Raw genomic sequence first — 15,756 nt, forward strand, 5'->3', positions numbered from 1 at the left:
TTCTTGGAAACCAGATTGATCAGGAGAATCCATTTCCCTGAAAAACAGAATTCCAGGCAGCCATGAAGGCAGGGACCGCTTCTCTTTCTCTTTGCATCTTTTTTGCACACCGTCCTACTTCCCTCTGCCCCTCAACCCAGACAAATTAAGATGGCAAGACTTGAGACCTTCAGAAGGGAGTCTCCACTGGCATTAAAGAGAGAAATCAGACCTAGCCGGTTTGGTGCAGTGTTGGCCTGCAGACTGAAGGGTCCCGGATTCAAGTCTAGTTAAGAGCAGGTACCTTGGTTGCAGGCTCAATCCCCAGGCCTAGTCAGGGCACATGGAGGAGGCCACTAATCGATATGTCTCTCTGACACATTAATGCTTCTGTCTGCCCCCTCCCTTCCACTCTCTCTAAAATATCAATGGAAAAATCCTCAGATAAAGATTAACGAAACAAAAAAAGCAATGTCAGAATGGAAGGTCATCACATGTGTTCATTCTGATTACTTTTCTCCAGAAACCGCCACCATTCAAATCAGTGATTTCCTAGTATTAGCAAGAATTACAAATCCATGCACCGGGCCTCTAATATAATATAATTGATTCAATACCTAAAGAGAAAGAAAAAAGAAAGAAACATTTCTAAACTCCACCATTTTAAAACTTATTTTCACTAATGCACTTGAGTTTGTGGCTTAGGGAAGTAGTGTGGCTACCTGTAGTTCATGCCTAAGTCACGTTCTAATGCGAACACCCCATTAATGCTGATTATACAACAGTTAACCTGGCTCCAGAGCCCTGGGAAAGTGGAGGAAGAGGCTGCCTGTTAAGTATTACTGGAGTAAGTGATGAAATAAATGCAACTTCCTTTGTTTCATTTTGAGCAAATATATAACTTTGTTACCTTATCATCAATTTTTACCCAAAGAACAAGAAAACCTGTAGAATTCATAAAGTTTCATGAGAAACTTTCCATATATTAGGAATCACCAACAGACCATCAACTTTCAGATATCACAGAGAATTTCTGCACCAAATTAACTATACTTTGCCATATTAATACAACTTGTAGCTTTTTAAAAATTTAACTATATTACCTCAAAATATACAAATAAAACAATACTCCCACCTAGTGGATAAAGAAAAGCAACTGGCTAATTTTAGCTGTGAGCAGCACCACCATAAAAAACAATTATAACTCCAATGAATAAAATAAGTTTATTCTGTTTTTCACACCCTCAAAATATTTCTTGAAAAAGGAACCTATGAAACTGCTGCTGCTGCCGCCAAGGAATGGACCGGTGACAGAACCATCCGGATCACGTGTAAATGTTACTCTGAACCTCGTTTGTTGCCACCAATTTCTTCAGTATCTCTGTGCTCTGGGGAATATTCTGGAAGGAGAGAACAAAGACGTTACACAGTGAGGCTGAGGATTCAGTGACAAGCGACATGCAACCCCCATCCCTGCAGCGGCGCCCAACTGGGAAGGGCGCTGCCGTTCGCCGCCTTCCAAACATCTAAGGGTGTCCTCCTGGCACTCAGAACTCGGAGGAAACCCAAGGCCGTCTAAGCCCTCACACGGACAGGAAGCTCCAGCTCGGCCCACCTCTCCCCAGGAGCTGCCTTCCCTCTGCAGCCCCAAACTGCTCACACCAGTCTCCTCGTTGCTCCCTGGACTCGCCCACTCGGGCTCCCACTGCTGCCCTGGCACAGGATTCACTCATCTTTCACATCCAGCTGAAGGGCGCGGCCCTGGTGCAGCCTCTCCTGAATGGCCTCCCCCTCCCCTTGCCGGGCACACCATGCCCACTGTTGGCCTGGCATGAAATCACCTAAGAAACCAAAGGACCCCCTGGGGTGTGCCACTAGCACTGTGGGGTCCTCACAGGAGGCACTCAAGAGAATCCAGTGTGTTAACCAAATACCAATTTTAGATCAAAGAAATTATGAATTCGGGATGACATATGAGGTCACTAAGAAAACCACCCTCCAAACCGCCACCTGGCTCACCCTCCCCACCCCCAAATCTTTGTTTAATGCAGAAATAAAAAGGTTTAAAAAGTTATTTAAATTTTCCCTTCAAAGAATATTCTAAAACCCAAAAGTTTAACTAAACACTACATGACACATGATTTACAGTTCTCAGAACAAGTCTGAAGTTCTCAGCACCATACCACAATATGGACAGAACCACCCGGCCCACCCTCAGACAGTGGGAAGAGCCAATCAGTTAACCAAGAAGCACACAAAACTATTAGCATAGACTTCAAGAGAGATGCTATATAGTTACTACAGGCCCTGTGCACAAAATTCATACACGGCCCCTCAGCCCAGCCTACACCCTCTACAGTCTGGAACCCCTCGAGGAATAGCGGGCAGTCAGACATCCTATCACAATCCAGGACTGCTGGCTCCCAACCACTTGCCAGCTTGCCTGATTGCCCCTTAACCACTTCCCTGCCAGACTGACTGATGCCTAACTGCTCCCCTGCAGGCCTGGTGGCCCCCAACTGCCCTTCCCTGCAGGCCTGATCCCCCCCAACTGCCCTCCCCTGTAGGCCTGGTCACCCCCAACTGCCCTCCCCTGCTGGCCTGATCGCCCACAATTCCCCTGCCAGCCATCTTGTGCCAGCCATCTTGTGTGTTGGAGTGATGATCTATTTGCATATTAACTCTTTATTAGATAGGGTAAGGTAGCTCAATTTGTCAGAAAGATTATCCATTACTCTAACGGTTTTGGAAGACCCATAGCGGTCCCTCGGTATCTGCAGGGGATTGGTCCCAGGACCTCTCAGGCTACTAATCTCTTCGATGCTCAAGTTCCTTACATGAAATGGAGCAGAATCATGCAAAAAATCAGCCCTGCCATCCACGGAGAGAGAATGCTGACAGTACTGGAATTATACTTGAGTCTTAACAGTTTTACTCTTATTAATTCAACAAATGGTTATCGAGGGCCATCTTCTACATGCCAAGCTTGTGTCAAACTGGGACCACCAAAATGAAAAAAAAGGCCCGTTTCCACAAAAAGACGGATGCACTAGGAAACAAACTGTGAGATGAGCTAACACCCACACACCAGAAAAGCTGCCTTAACAGGAATGGCCATTCTGAACCACAGAGGGCTGTGGGACAGTGTTGTTATACCTCATCCCTTTAAGGAAGCTGTTTTCAAATTGGGAGTCCACGGTTTTCAGCAAAGCTCTTAGGAAGAGGGAGTTCCTAAATACCTGGAATTACAGGCAGGACTTCCTGTGTACACGTTCACAGGTATTCTTCTGGGGAGGAGCCCACAGATACGCATACCAACTGAAAGCAGGGCACAGGCTTATCTCATCTTTCCACATCTAGTCCCACACAAATTTAGGTGAATCCATACTACGCCTCCTTAAAAAATACTGCCTTCCAAATTAATTCATTCTAAATTAATCAAATGCCTTCTCAAAAATTACCAACCTTCCAAATGAATTAGTTACAGAAACTTCTGGAATAGTAAAACCATCTTTCTACACGGCACCTGGGACTTAACTGCCTGGCGCTGATCGTTACACACGAACAAGACACTCAAGTTACAAGAGAAAGGGACAACCACATTCCAGCCGCCAGGTTAGGAGCTTTGAGAAAGAAGGATCTCAAAGTACTATTTAAGTTTTAAGCTGACACCACACATTTATGCTTGCCTGTTCATGGTAGTAAGTCAGCTATTAAGTCAAGGAGTTAAATAAAGTCTTACCTTAACCAAACCTTTCAAGCTTCTGGAAGAAAGCACAGGCTTAAAAGCCTCAGCTGTAATGAGGTCTAATTTCATCACGTCAGTATAACACAAGTACAGAATGGCAGGGATTTTCCATACTTGACAGTAGCTCAGAACTGAATATACAAGAAAGGAAAAGCATTTACTGCCATTTTGAACTAATTATAATGGATATATTTTCCAAAGCCAATTATTTTCCTAAGTATTCTGCTTCTGCATATATTGATTTTTTTAATTTAATTTTTCAATTACAATTTACATTCAATAGTATTGTATTTTATATTAGTTTTAGGTGCACAGCATAGGCAAATACTGTTTATTTGCATTTCCTGAACATACTGCTAAAACACATTTTAAGTAGCTACAAGATTAAAATTTTTCTAATATCCTAAACAAAGTAAATTAAATGTAAATAATAAATATATAAAGCATATATAAAACTTTGAGCCATTTATTCTAATAAATTTAACATTTAGAAGAACAAAAACCCTTTTATTAACTAGAGGCCTGGAGCACAAATTCATGTACCAAGGTGGCGTCTCTTTGGCCTGGCCAGTAATCGAGACCTACTGGGAGGCCGGCCAATGGCTTCTGTCAGTCGAGGGGAGAGGGGGGGCCAGGGCCAGCGAGAGGAACCACAGGCGATAGGCCAGCCAGCCCCACCCCTGATGGCGGGGAGTGGTAATCAGGGACAGGGACAGCCAGGGGGAGGAGCCGCAGGAGGTTGGGAGGGGCCAACTGGGGCTAGATCAGGCAGGTTGGCAGCCACAGTGCACATCATAGTGAATTAGCCTTTTATTATACAGGATAACAACTAATTGTATATAGTGACATTTACTACTGAAAAGTGATTATCTAATTTTTAATATCGTAACAGGAACAAAAATAATAAAACTATCAAGATTCAATATCTGAAACTACTATTCTGTTAATTAAAACATACTTTACCAACTTTTCATATACCAACAATTTATATCTAACATGGCTCACAAGAGTTACCAAAGGCCAAGAAACAGCAGCTCTGAAGGTAACAGTTACGAACTCAGAGCTGTTCTCATGTAACTGTGTGTGGAAAACTTTACAACTCAAACCAAACAGAATGGACTGGCAACTTCAGATCCTGAGGTTAAACAGCAATGCATTTTTAATCATCATTAAACCACTTCAAAAAGATCGCTCACGCTCAGAGTAGTAATGACCAAGAAAGCAAACCAAGAGGTGATGTGAAGGCTACGAACTTTAATACCACCTGCCGCAGGGAGGTCGTGCACGATGTTCGGCTGCTCCAGCAGGGAGCAGCATGGAGACTCTTTGGAAGTCTGTGTCTTTAGGGCTTTCAGGAAAGGAGGATGAAGGCTGCTGGTAGATTCTGGAGTCTTATAGTCAGTAACGTGTCGACAGGTGAGAATAGTTACTTGCATATTCTTCTTTGGACAAGAGCCAAAAACCTAACACACAATTGATTTCAAATTAATATGTATGTATGTATATATATATAAAACGCTGTTACAGAATAGAAACATTTCCCAGGTGTTTACCGCCACTCACAGTAATGTCAGGCCTTGCAGGAGTGTCCATGGAAAAACAGAACACGCTTTCCTATCCACCCACCTAGATTTGGCCTTGGTTCTGTCACTTTCGAGTTAAGTGACCTTCAAGTCACTTTCCTCCCTGTGAACCAGGCAGCACCGCCACCTAAGGAAGCTGCCGTCGGAGGAAATGAAGTCAGGAACAAACATGGCCAGGAACCACGGCCAGACATCGTCCAGAGTAAACGAGTCGCTGGGCTGGGAGCCCTATGGCAGTCACGTTCACTCCCGCTCCTACCCACCAACAAGGCAGCAAATGAGTCTTCTTAACAATCACTTTTAAGTGAATGTAAAAGAATTTTAAGTAGTCTCCCCTTATCCGCAGTTTTGCTTTTGGATTTTGCTTTCAATGGTTTTGGTTACCTGCGATCAATCACATTCAGAAAATATTAAATGGAAAGTTACAGAAATGAACAATTCACACGTTTTAAATTAGGTGCATTCCAACTAGCATGATGAACTCCCATGCCATCTCACTCCGTCCAGCCTGGAGCGTGAATCACTGCCTTGTCCAGTCTCACACTGTGTACATTACACCTGTCACATAGCAGCCATGGCGTTCTCAGATCGACTACTGAGGTATGGCTGTGCATGTGTTCATCTACTGTCTTAATTACTCTGCTTTATCATTAGTTGTTGTTAACCTCTCACTGTGCCTAGTTTATCAACTTTATCGTAGGTGTGTATGTATAGAAAAACCAGTGCACATAGGATGTGGTACTCAGGCAAACACTGGGGTCTGGAAACATCCCTGCAGATAAGGGAAGACTCTATAGTACACTGTAGGCGAGTTTCAATCGCTCTAACCTCAATGTCCCTCCAAGTTTGTGTCTGATGGTTTTCCACGGACTCTTTCAGCTTTTACTTATGATAATATAAACAAGAAAAGCAGCAATTTTTTACAGAAAAAGATTTTAGGTCACAGAACCTTGTTTGAAAATATTTTATGAAGAGAAGAAATGGCTATGTCAAGTAATAACAATAAAAGTGAAGATTTTATGTTATGTCATCAATGATTTGCAAGACTAATTTCATTATATCACACACTTTGTAAATAAACCAAAAATGTTAACACTATATATTGGGTCGGCAGCTAAGTAATTGCGGGTTTCACACATATATGGCTTCAGTTGAATTTTTAGGTTTGCAGACGTAGTACAAATGTAAAACACATTTTGTTATTTGATTGTTGGCTATTCAGCTGTTAATCAGTAAAAAACGTTTTTTGATCTGTTTTGTAGTTTTTGTTTGGCGTTCGTTGAAAAATGGAAAATCAAAAGGAACATTTTTGTCATATTTTGCTTTTTTATTTCCACAAAGGGAAAAATGCATCCCAAGCTCATAAAAAGTTATGTGCTGTTTATGGTGACGAAGCCTTAAAAGAACGGCAGTGTCAAAATTGGTTTGCCAAATTTCGTTCTGGTGATTTTTCACTCAAAGATGAAAAACGCTCTGGTCGTCCAGTTGAAGTTGATGACGCCCTAATCAAAGCAATAATCAATTCGGACTGTCACAGTACAACACGTGAGATTGCAGAGAAGCTTCATGTATCACATACATGCATTGAAAATCACTTAAAACAACTTGGCTATGTTCAAAAACTCGATACATGGGTTCCTCACAAACTGAAAGAATCACAGTTAACGCAACGCATTAGCAGCTGCGATTTGCTAAAGAAACATAATGAAAATGATCCATTTTTAAAACGACTGATAACTGGCGATGAAAAATGGGTTGTTTACAACAATATCAAGCGGAAAAGATCTTGGAGCAGGCCAGGTGAACCAACTCAAACAACATCAAAAGCTGATATTCATCAAAAGAAGGTTTTGTTATCAGTTTGGTGGGATTACAAAGGAATTGTCTACTTTGAACTCTTACCACCCAACCAAACGATCAATTCTGATGTCTACATTGAACAACTAACGAAATTAAACAATGCAGTTAAAGAAAAGTGGCCCGAATTGACAAATCGAAAAGGTGTTGTATTCCATCATGACAATGCAAGGCCACACACATCTTTGGTCACTCGGCAAAAATTAATGGAGCTTGGTTGGGATGTTTTGCCACATCCACCATATAGTCCTGACCTTGCACCATCTGATTACTTTTTGTTTCGATCTTTACAAAACTCCTTGAATGGTAAAAATTTCAATAATGATGATGATGTCAAATCGTACCTGATTCAGTTTTTTGCTAATAAAAACCAGAAGTTTTTTGAACGTGGGATTATGATGCTGCCTGAAAGATGGCAAAAGGTCATTGATCAAAATGGGCAATACATTACAGAATAAAGTTATTTAGTTCCATAAAAAAATTTTCTTTGATTTTCTTTAAAAAATCCGCAATTACTTAGTTTCCGACCCAATATTTGTTACCGGTATGTCCCCTTTAAGACATATGCTCACAGGGCTAATATACAGTCTCTCTATAACACTTGTAGTATGAGTCAACACTCGGCACTGTCAGACTGTGTGTGATTACTGTCAGACTATGTGTGATATAGCTCACATGAACCAAACAGCAAAGGGACTCAAAGAGTGTCTCTAGGAGAAAAAAATATTGATTAAAAAATTTGTTTTGGAAATGCATAATTTTACCTTTTTTTAAGTCTGGGAAAGTAGTTCCACAGTACAAAAACAAAATATTTTTTACATAATTATCCTATACAAAGTAAAAATACCATTACAGCAGTTTTCTACCCTTCTGAAATCTAATAAAACCTCTCCCTAAAAAATACACAAAAGTGCATGAGCATAAAATCATGTATATAATTATCAAAGGCTCACAGACCTTCTAAATTGCATTTAGTAACTTTTAATAAATGCTCCTAAGTATGCCAATCTAGTTTAAAATGAGAATACATCAAATTTATTTCTAATTAAAGGGTAATGCCTATACAAAAATATACTAAGATGTAAGCTGAACTGTTGCTAAGATATACATCATACGTCGATTTCATTTAAAAATAACATGTAACTGCCCAAATTATAATTATTCTCTAAAATTCCTAGCTGAGTTAAAGTCTTCACTGAAAATTTTGTATTATTAGGCACTATGTGCACAACTTTCCCACAAAAGGAAGCCTCAATCAGTTCACCATAATGCTAAGAACAATGGGTGTAATATTCTGGGGTCCGGAGTGAGTGGCAGCTGAGTGCCAGCCCGCCTCCCGCCCCGAGCACTGCCAGCACTGACACTTTCACCGTGGCGGTGTCACTCTGTTTCATGCGTGTAGTTTGTTTCTTTCAAACAAAATAAAAAGGTGGATGGGAAGAATTCAACTAATGTTTTATCCTCTGTGACCTACAATTTTCAGCACTATGCTAGTAATGTTGGTTAAAAAAGTCCTTTTATTCTTTATATTCTCTAACAACTTACTACAATATTTAAGGGAAAAACCCAAACAGTGTAGGTTAAGTGTAAGGTACTAAACCCTTACCTAATGGCATCGCTCACCTTTTCCAGCCACTGGTACTGCTGATCTTCAGCGACGTAGCAACTGCACTGGCAAAGGAAAACCTGAAAAACCAAAGCCCAAGTTTTGGAGTCAAATAAATTTTATATGCACCGCAGACTGTCACCAGAAATGTATTGTGAATATCCTAATTAACACTTAGATAACACTTTTCTGAATTTGCTAATGGCTTATTTTGCTTTAAGTTTAAGAATCAAGCTACTACTACTGGTGATTAATACCAGAACAGATGCACACTGCCTGGGCGGCTGCACATGAGGCACTGAAGATGCGCCCAGTGAAGACCACAGAACCCCCATAACACGGGGTGGTATCCGCCCTGTGCAGCCCCGCAGAGGCCACACTCAGATCAGGATTTGGTGGCATGAAGCTCAACTCCACGGTCTTTCCTGAGAGGAGGTGTTAGTTCAGAAGCCCAGCTGCAGACCATAGCTCCAGGTGAGATAACCTGCCACTCCACAAGGCCATGAAGGATGAGATTCCAGGTTATGAAAGTCACAGAACATACTATCCACAGAAGTCAACCATATTTTCTCTTAAAATATTGCCAAATAGCCCTAACCAGTTTGGCTCCGTGGACAGAGCATCGGCCTGCAGACTCAGGGGTCCCGGGTTCAATTCCGGTCAGGGGCATGTGCCTTGGTTGCAGGTACATACCCCATGAGGAGTGTGCAGGAGGCAGCTGATAGATGTTTCTCTCTCATCAATGTTTCTGACTCTCTGTCCCTCTCCCTTCCTCTCTGTGGGAAATAAATAAAATATATTTTTAAAAATAAAAATAAAATATTGCCAAATAGCTAACTGCACAAAGCAAGTACAAGAGGGGAATAGGGACCCTGGGATATGGGAGAACATAAAGACGGGAGATATATTTAGTTGCCTATACACATAACTTCTGAATAATTAAGAGATATCTAACCAATAAATGGTAAAACTAGATGCAGTAACAGAAATTTCTCCTACTTGACCATCGCTATCTAAAGTCAAACTTTTCCACTAAGGATCAGATAAAGTTTCCTGATGCTTGGCTTCCTGAGTAATCTTACATAATAAAAGCCTAATATGCTAAGTGTCCGACCGTTCACCATGACATGCACTGACCATCATGGGGCAGACGCTCTGACTGATAGGTTAGCTTGCTGCTGGGGTCCTGCCGATGAGGACTTGGTAAGATGGGCCAGACATGCCCTGGAGCCCTCCCAGGGTCCTTCCCTGGCCCCAATCATGCACCAGTGGGGTCCCTCAGCCTGGCCTGCACCCTCTGGCAATCCAGAACCCCTCAAGGGATGTCAGAGAGCATGTTTCAGCCTGATCCCTGCAGGCCAGGCCAAGGGACCCCACAGGTGTAGGAATTCATGCACTGGGCCTCTAGTTTCCTATAAACACTGAGTATTTTATAAAAATCCTTACAAAATTTCAGTAATTTTGAAGTGCAAACTGTAAGTATTACAAAACCAAATTCTATAGTTTGGGGGGCTAACACTTGGTCCTCACCATTTGAAATAAGCAATACTATAATATTATAGTTACTGACTTCTTCCAATGTTGAATCCCTGTCCCAGCCTTTGATCAAGTGTCCAGCAGGGGGGAGCGGAACTCTGCCAGACAAGCAGATGGGCAGACATCACCTGCATGGCCACCTCACCTTCCTGACTTGTCCCCCAAGCTGCCCAGCACTCTGAGTTCTCTAAATGAACGCAAGAGTAGAGTAGAATCGGGACAAATATCCAAAGAAATCACTCAGCATCAGCTACAGAATGGCTTTTCCGACTTAAAAATCGGGACAAATTAGGTTAGGATGAAAGCCTGGTGTCACCAGAACTGTATCTAGGATGCATACAGCACTCGTTTGTTCAGCAGACATCAGCGGAGTTTCCAGCATGTACCAGGCACTGGCTAAATACTGGCCTACAAAGCAGAACTCCGGCTTTGATAGAATGAACATTTTTGCACACCTGGAGTCGCCAACTGAAGTAATCATTTGAATGAGGGCAACACTTAAAATACCTAATGTTTATGGTTTGTTTCTAATAAAGTCATATCAGAATTTCCTAAGAACTTTACCCACAGTGCATAAACAACGAAGTGGTTACTATCCTGCCTCTGTCCAAAGCAGACACAGAGGAACAGGGAATTCAAATGACCGCTACAGAAATTATGTCTACACAACTTCTACTTTTTTGTTGTTGTCCATTTTTCCATTGATTTTTTTGAGAGAGTGGAAGGGAGGGAGATGGAGACACGTGGACTGGTTGCCTCGCTCCCACACGGGCCCGGCAACAAGGTACATGCCCTTGACTGGAACGGAAACCTTCAGTCCGCAGTCCGACGCTCTAGAGCACATGTGTCAAACACAAGGCCCGCGGGCCAAATCCGTCCCGCCAGGCCTTGCAATGTGGCCCGCACCGCGCTGTCATCACTGCACTCCGCTGCGTTTCCATCACAATGACAGTTTATGACTGTTCAGTAAACCATTCGGCCCGCGATTTAGGCTGCCTAGAGTAGGGGTGTCGAACTCAATCAGAGAAGGGGCCAAAATCTAAAATCCAGCCTAAATCGCGGGCCGAATGGTTTACTGAACAGTCATAAACTGTCATTGTGATGGAAACACAGCGGAGTGCAGTGATGACAGCGCGGTGCGGGCCACATTGCAAGGCCTGGCGGGACGGATTTGGCCCGAGGGCCTTGTGTTTGACACATGTGGTCTAGGGCTACACAACAACGCCTTACGCACATAAGGTCAGTCCCACATACCGAGGGGTTTGACTTTAGATGATAAAACACGCAGAAAGCCTCTGCGGGGGATAAATGGACAGCGTCCGTTGCTCTGCACCATTCATTCCAGAGTTTAGCACAACCAACTTCTTCCCAGACTCCTGAATTCATAACAGACGACGACAAAAATGCTGCAAAAACAATTCACAGGAGTTAGTAGTTGACTCTGCAGGTTGCATTTTCTAGTCAATAAAAAATAAACTCATTCAAGTTACTCTAGAATTTGAGAGCTAAAGGGGCCATTCTAGGCCATCAACTTCACACTACCATCTAGCAGCAAGGGAAACTGAGGCCGTAAGAAGTAGAAGGCCACGCCCTGAGTACGGGTGGTATTGGAGCCAGGAGCTGAGAAGGTTCACTGACCCACTTTACTCTCTCTCACAGGCAACACTTAGCTGGAAAGCTTTAGCCAGAAGAACTGTAACATAAATGAGTCTGTACTTGTTCTTCGAACACTAGGGCTACTTTATAGGACAAAGATCTGGACTGGAGTCCCGGATGCTCTCCTTGAACCAAGAGAGGCCCTAAAATTATGCAGGCTTGCCCGTACCCGTGCATATTGTCATAGCTGAGTGGTCAGCAAACTCATTAGTCAATAGAGCCAAGTATCAACTGAACAACGACTGAAATTTGAGAGCCACATTTTTTAAACTTAAACTTCTTCTAATGCCACTTCTTCAAAATAGACTCGCGCAGGCCATGGTATTTTGTGGAAGAGCCACACTCAAAGGGCCAAAGAGCCGCATGTGGCTCATGAGCTGCAGTTTGCCGACCACGGTCCTAGCTGAACCCTGCACTGTTCTAACTTTAACTTATCAAATGGATTCATTTATGTAAAGACCTTAGAACTTAAGTACTCAAAATGTTAGTGATTACTGTTATTTCTAGAGTTCTCATTATGTCCTTAAAGGAGCCAGTTAATTGAAAACCATTTAAGAACCACTGCTACAAGGGCGTCATATACACATGCCCCCTCAACCCCTCCAGATCTGGCAAACAGGCCCTGGAACTTATGGAATCCTCGATACCTGAACACGCTGGAACCAATTCCTTGAGTTTTTAAGTTCCCAAAGCCAAGAACATTTCCTTTAAGTCATATTTTTTTAAGCTTATCAAAAAGACAGTGCCACCTGAATGACAGATTTTACTTGAATTCAAAGTTATTCAGAGTTTCTCTAAAACAATAACAAACATTTGAAATCTTCTCTAATAAGAATAAAACAGTAAGATGAGCTTTTATTCTTTCAACAAAATGTCTACCGAATGCATTTCCACTCACCTACTGCATTGTTTCCAACAGCAATTATAAACTTGGAGCAAGGATATTTTTCCAGCAGAGAAACTTCCAAAGATGATCTTGTCTGTCTCCGAAAGAGCCGCACCTCCCTAACACAAGACACAAAAGATGCAACTAAAGCAACTTACAAGCAAATAGTAAGATTTTTTTTTTCTTATGATTTAAAAAAAATACTATAAGTGTGATTTTGTATTAAGCAATATACAAATTTTGTTTATAAACAACATAACTATAGCCGAAACCGGTTTGACTCGGTGGATAGAGCGTCGGCCTATGGACTGAAAGGTCCCAGGTTCGATTCCGGTCAAGTGCAAGTACCTTGATTGCGGGCACATCCCTAGTGTGGGGTGTGCAGGAGGCAGCTGATTGATGTTTCTAATTCTCTGTCCCTCTCCCTTCCTCTCTGTAAAAAAAAAACAATAAAAAATATATATATATATATATATATTTTTTTTTTTTTTTTAAAGAACATAACTATAATCCGCAGGAAACAACGGAATCAGGTGGTGACAACAGAGAACACCATCCCACACAAAGTTCCCGGAGAACTCAACCAGAGATCAGGCTGTCCCCGGACCCACCGACAGACCAGCCTGGGCTCCCTAATGGCGGGACAGTGGGCAGCGCCGGCCACCGGAACACCAACCACCACCTTCCAAGCTTTTTGCCGGCCAAACACTCAACCAGAATCTGGCCCAGTCTGTCTACAGGAAGTGTTGACGATCAACACAGCGTGTTGAAGGGCACAGAGGAAGCAGCAAACACACCCGGAGCGCCTCTCACAGGGAGAAAGGGTCACGTTAAAGCAAGCCGAGGACACCAGGCGGGGAGGGCACGGATGGGCAGAGCCCTGGAAAAGGCCATGTCTGAAAGCCCGGGTCCATGTGCTGTGGGCTGGCTATGAAGGGGCATCACCGATGGCTGATGCTGTCACGGGTGACACAGCCTGGAAGAAAACGCAGGGGCCGTGGTCACGGGGACTTGCTTTCGGGTGGTGGGAGACAAAGGTGGCAAAACCTTCATTTCGCCAATGTCTCCAATGTGCGTGTGTTTGGGAAGAATACTTTTTAAAACGAGACATCCGCCGAAACCCGTGTGGCTCAGTGGATAGAGCGTCATCCTGCGGATTGAAGGGTCCCCGGTTCAATTCCGGTCAAGGGCATGTACACTGGTTGCGGGCACATCCCCGGTAGGGAGTGTGCAGGAGGCAGCTGATAGATGTTTCTCTCTCATCGATGTTTCTACCATGTTTCCCTGAAAATAAGACATCCTCCAAAAATAAGACCTACTTACAGGTTTTCTTCTGAGTGAAATATAGGCATCCCCCCGAAAATAAGGCCCCCCTAGGCTAAACATGAGAGATTTGGTCCACTGACTCTGAAAGAAATGGAGTCACAAGAAATTCACCAGGAAATTCAGGAATTGGATTGTTACGATGATGCTCCAGAAGATGATGACATGATTGTCATTGAATAAATGAGTAAATTCTTGATTTTAAAAACTGTAAATTCCAGGATTCACAGTTTGTCTGGTTTGTGTTGACAGCTACCGTCCTACCGTACCATACACAGGTAATAAATTTCCTTTATTTTCATTTAACAATAAATGTGTACTGTATTCTTCTTCATGGAAAAATAAGACATCCCCTGAAAATAAGACCTAGCGCATCTTTGGGAGCAAAATTTAATATAAGACACTGTCTTATTTTCGGGGAAACAGGGTAGCTCTCTATCCCTCTCCCTTCCTCTCTGTGAAAAAATCAATAAAATATATTTTAAAAAGATAAAAATAAAATGAAACGAGCCATCCACCTGCCATTGACAGGCAATGCTAGCGGAGGCGCGGGCGGAGGGTTGGTTTCAGGGGCGGCGTTCCGTCCCGGACCCAGACCCAGACCCAGACCCAGACCCAGGGCCAGCCGGGCGCCAAGACCCAGCCCGCGGCCGAGGGGCCGGGGCGGAGCCACAAGCCGCGCCGAGGGGCGTGGTGGGCGGCTCCCCTGCAGAACGCGGGGCCCAGCCGGCCGCAGCCGGGAGCTGTGCGGCCCGCCCGCCGGCCTTCCGAGGCCCGGGCGGCCACCGCGGCCCGGCGCCCGCCCCGCTCCCGAGCCGGGGCCTCACCCACCGCTTCCGCGCCAGCTGCCGCCGCACCTCCCGGTCCTCGGGCGTGTCCGCTCTCCCCTCGGCCTCTTCCTCCTCGTCCTCCGTCCCGGCTCGGCACGGCGCCTTCACCACTTCCCCGAAGAACGTGGCCGCCATGCCGTCCCTGCCCCCGCCCCGCCTAACTGCGGCGCCGAGGACTGCGCCTGCGCCGCCCGCGCGCCAACCCCGCCCCCCGCGCACGCGCCCTTCGGCCCCGCCCCTAAGGCGGCCGCCCCTGCACCGCCTCCGCGCACGCGCCCTTCAGCCCCGCCCTAGCCCCGCCCCCAAGGGCGGTCGCTCGCTGCCACGCCCCATGCACCGCCTCCGCGCACGCGCCCTGGGACCCTGAGCGCGGCGGGAGAGCTCGGGCCGCAGGGCTGCGGGCCTGGGAGGCTGAGACGCGAATGCGCGGGGCGCGGGGCGGGTGTTCCTGTGCGGACAGGTAGCCGCCTGGGGAGGGGAAGAGTCATCCCCAGTCTGAATCCGTGGGTCCCCTGCCTGTCCCTCCCGTGCTCCGTTTCCGCCGTCCTTCTCCTTAGGAGGGGCAGGGGGAGCTGTAGTTCACTACTCGCACGGGCCTGAGGGTCCTCGGGATCGGGGGCAGAGGAGGGATGGGGGGCAGAGGAGGGATGGGGGGCAGAGGAGGGATGGGCAGGAGGGATGGGGACAGAGGAGGGATGGGGCAGAGGAGGGATGGGGGGCAGAGGAGGGATGGGGGGCAGAGGAGGGATGGG

General features: G+C 44.9%; 1 protein-coding gene across 4 annotated transcripts; it reads right to left on the minus strand.

The window, feature by feature from the left end:
- Positions 1 to 1,193: 1,193 nt before the first annotated feature.
- PSMG1 (proteasome assembly chaperone 1) lies at positions 1,194 to 15,171 on the minus strand. 4 transcript variants are annotated; one of them, XM_036447937.2, is made up of 8 exons: positions 15,006 to 15,170; positions 12,864 to 12,970; positions 11,564 to 11,715; positions 8,791 to 8,853; positions 8,538 to 8,576; positions 4,992 to 5,190; positions 3,722 to 3,858; positions 1,194 to 1,379 (listed from the first exon to the last, which is right to left on the minus strand). In XM_036447937.2, the coding sequence occupies exons 1-8, from the start codon at positions 15,137 to 15,139 to the stop codon at positions 1,305 to 1,307; spliced, it is 906 nt and encodes a 301-aa protein (XP_036303830.1). In that variant the 5' UTR covers positions 15,140 to 15,170; the 3' UTR covers positions 1,194 to 1,304. The 4 variants fall into 4 exon arrangements, with proteins under 4 accessions (XP_036303830.1, XP_036303831.1, XP_036303832.1 ...); XM_036447938.2 differs by lacking the exon at positions 8,538 to 8,576 and having other exon boundaries at positions 15,006 to 15,168; XM_036447940.2 differs by lacking the exon at positions 1,194 to 1,379 and having other exon boundaries at positions 4,981 to 5,190; positions 15,006 to 15,171.
- Positions 15,172 to 15,756: the final 585 nt, after the last annotated feature.

Source organism: Pipistrellus kuhlii, unplaced genomic scaffold, assembly GCF_014108245.1.
Source record: "Pipistrellus kuhlii isolate mPipKuh1 unplaced genomic scaffold, mPipKuh1.p scaffold_m20_p_2, whole genome shotgun sequence".
In the NCBI taxonomy this organism is placed as follows: Eukaryota; Metazoa; Chordata; class Mammalia; order Chiroptera; family Vespertilionidae; genus Pipistrellus; species Pipistrellus kuhlii.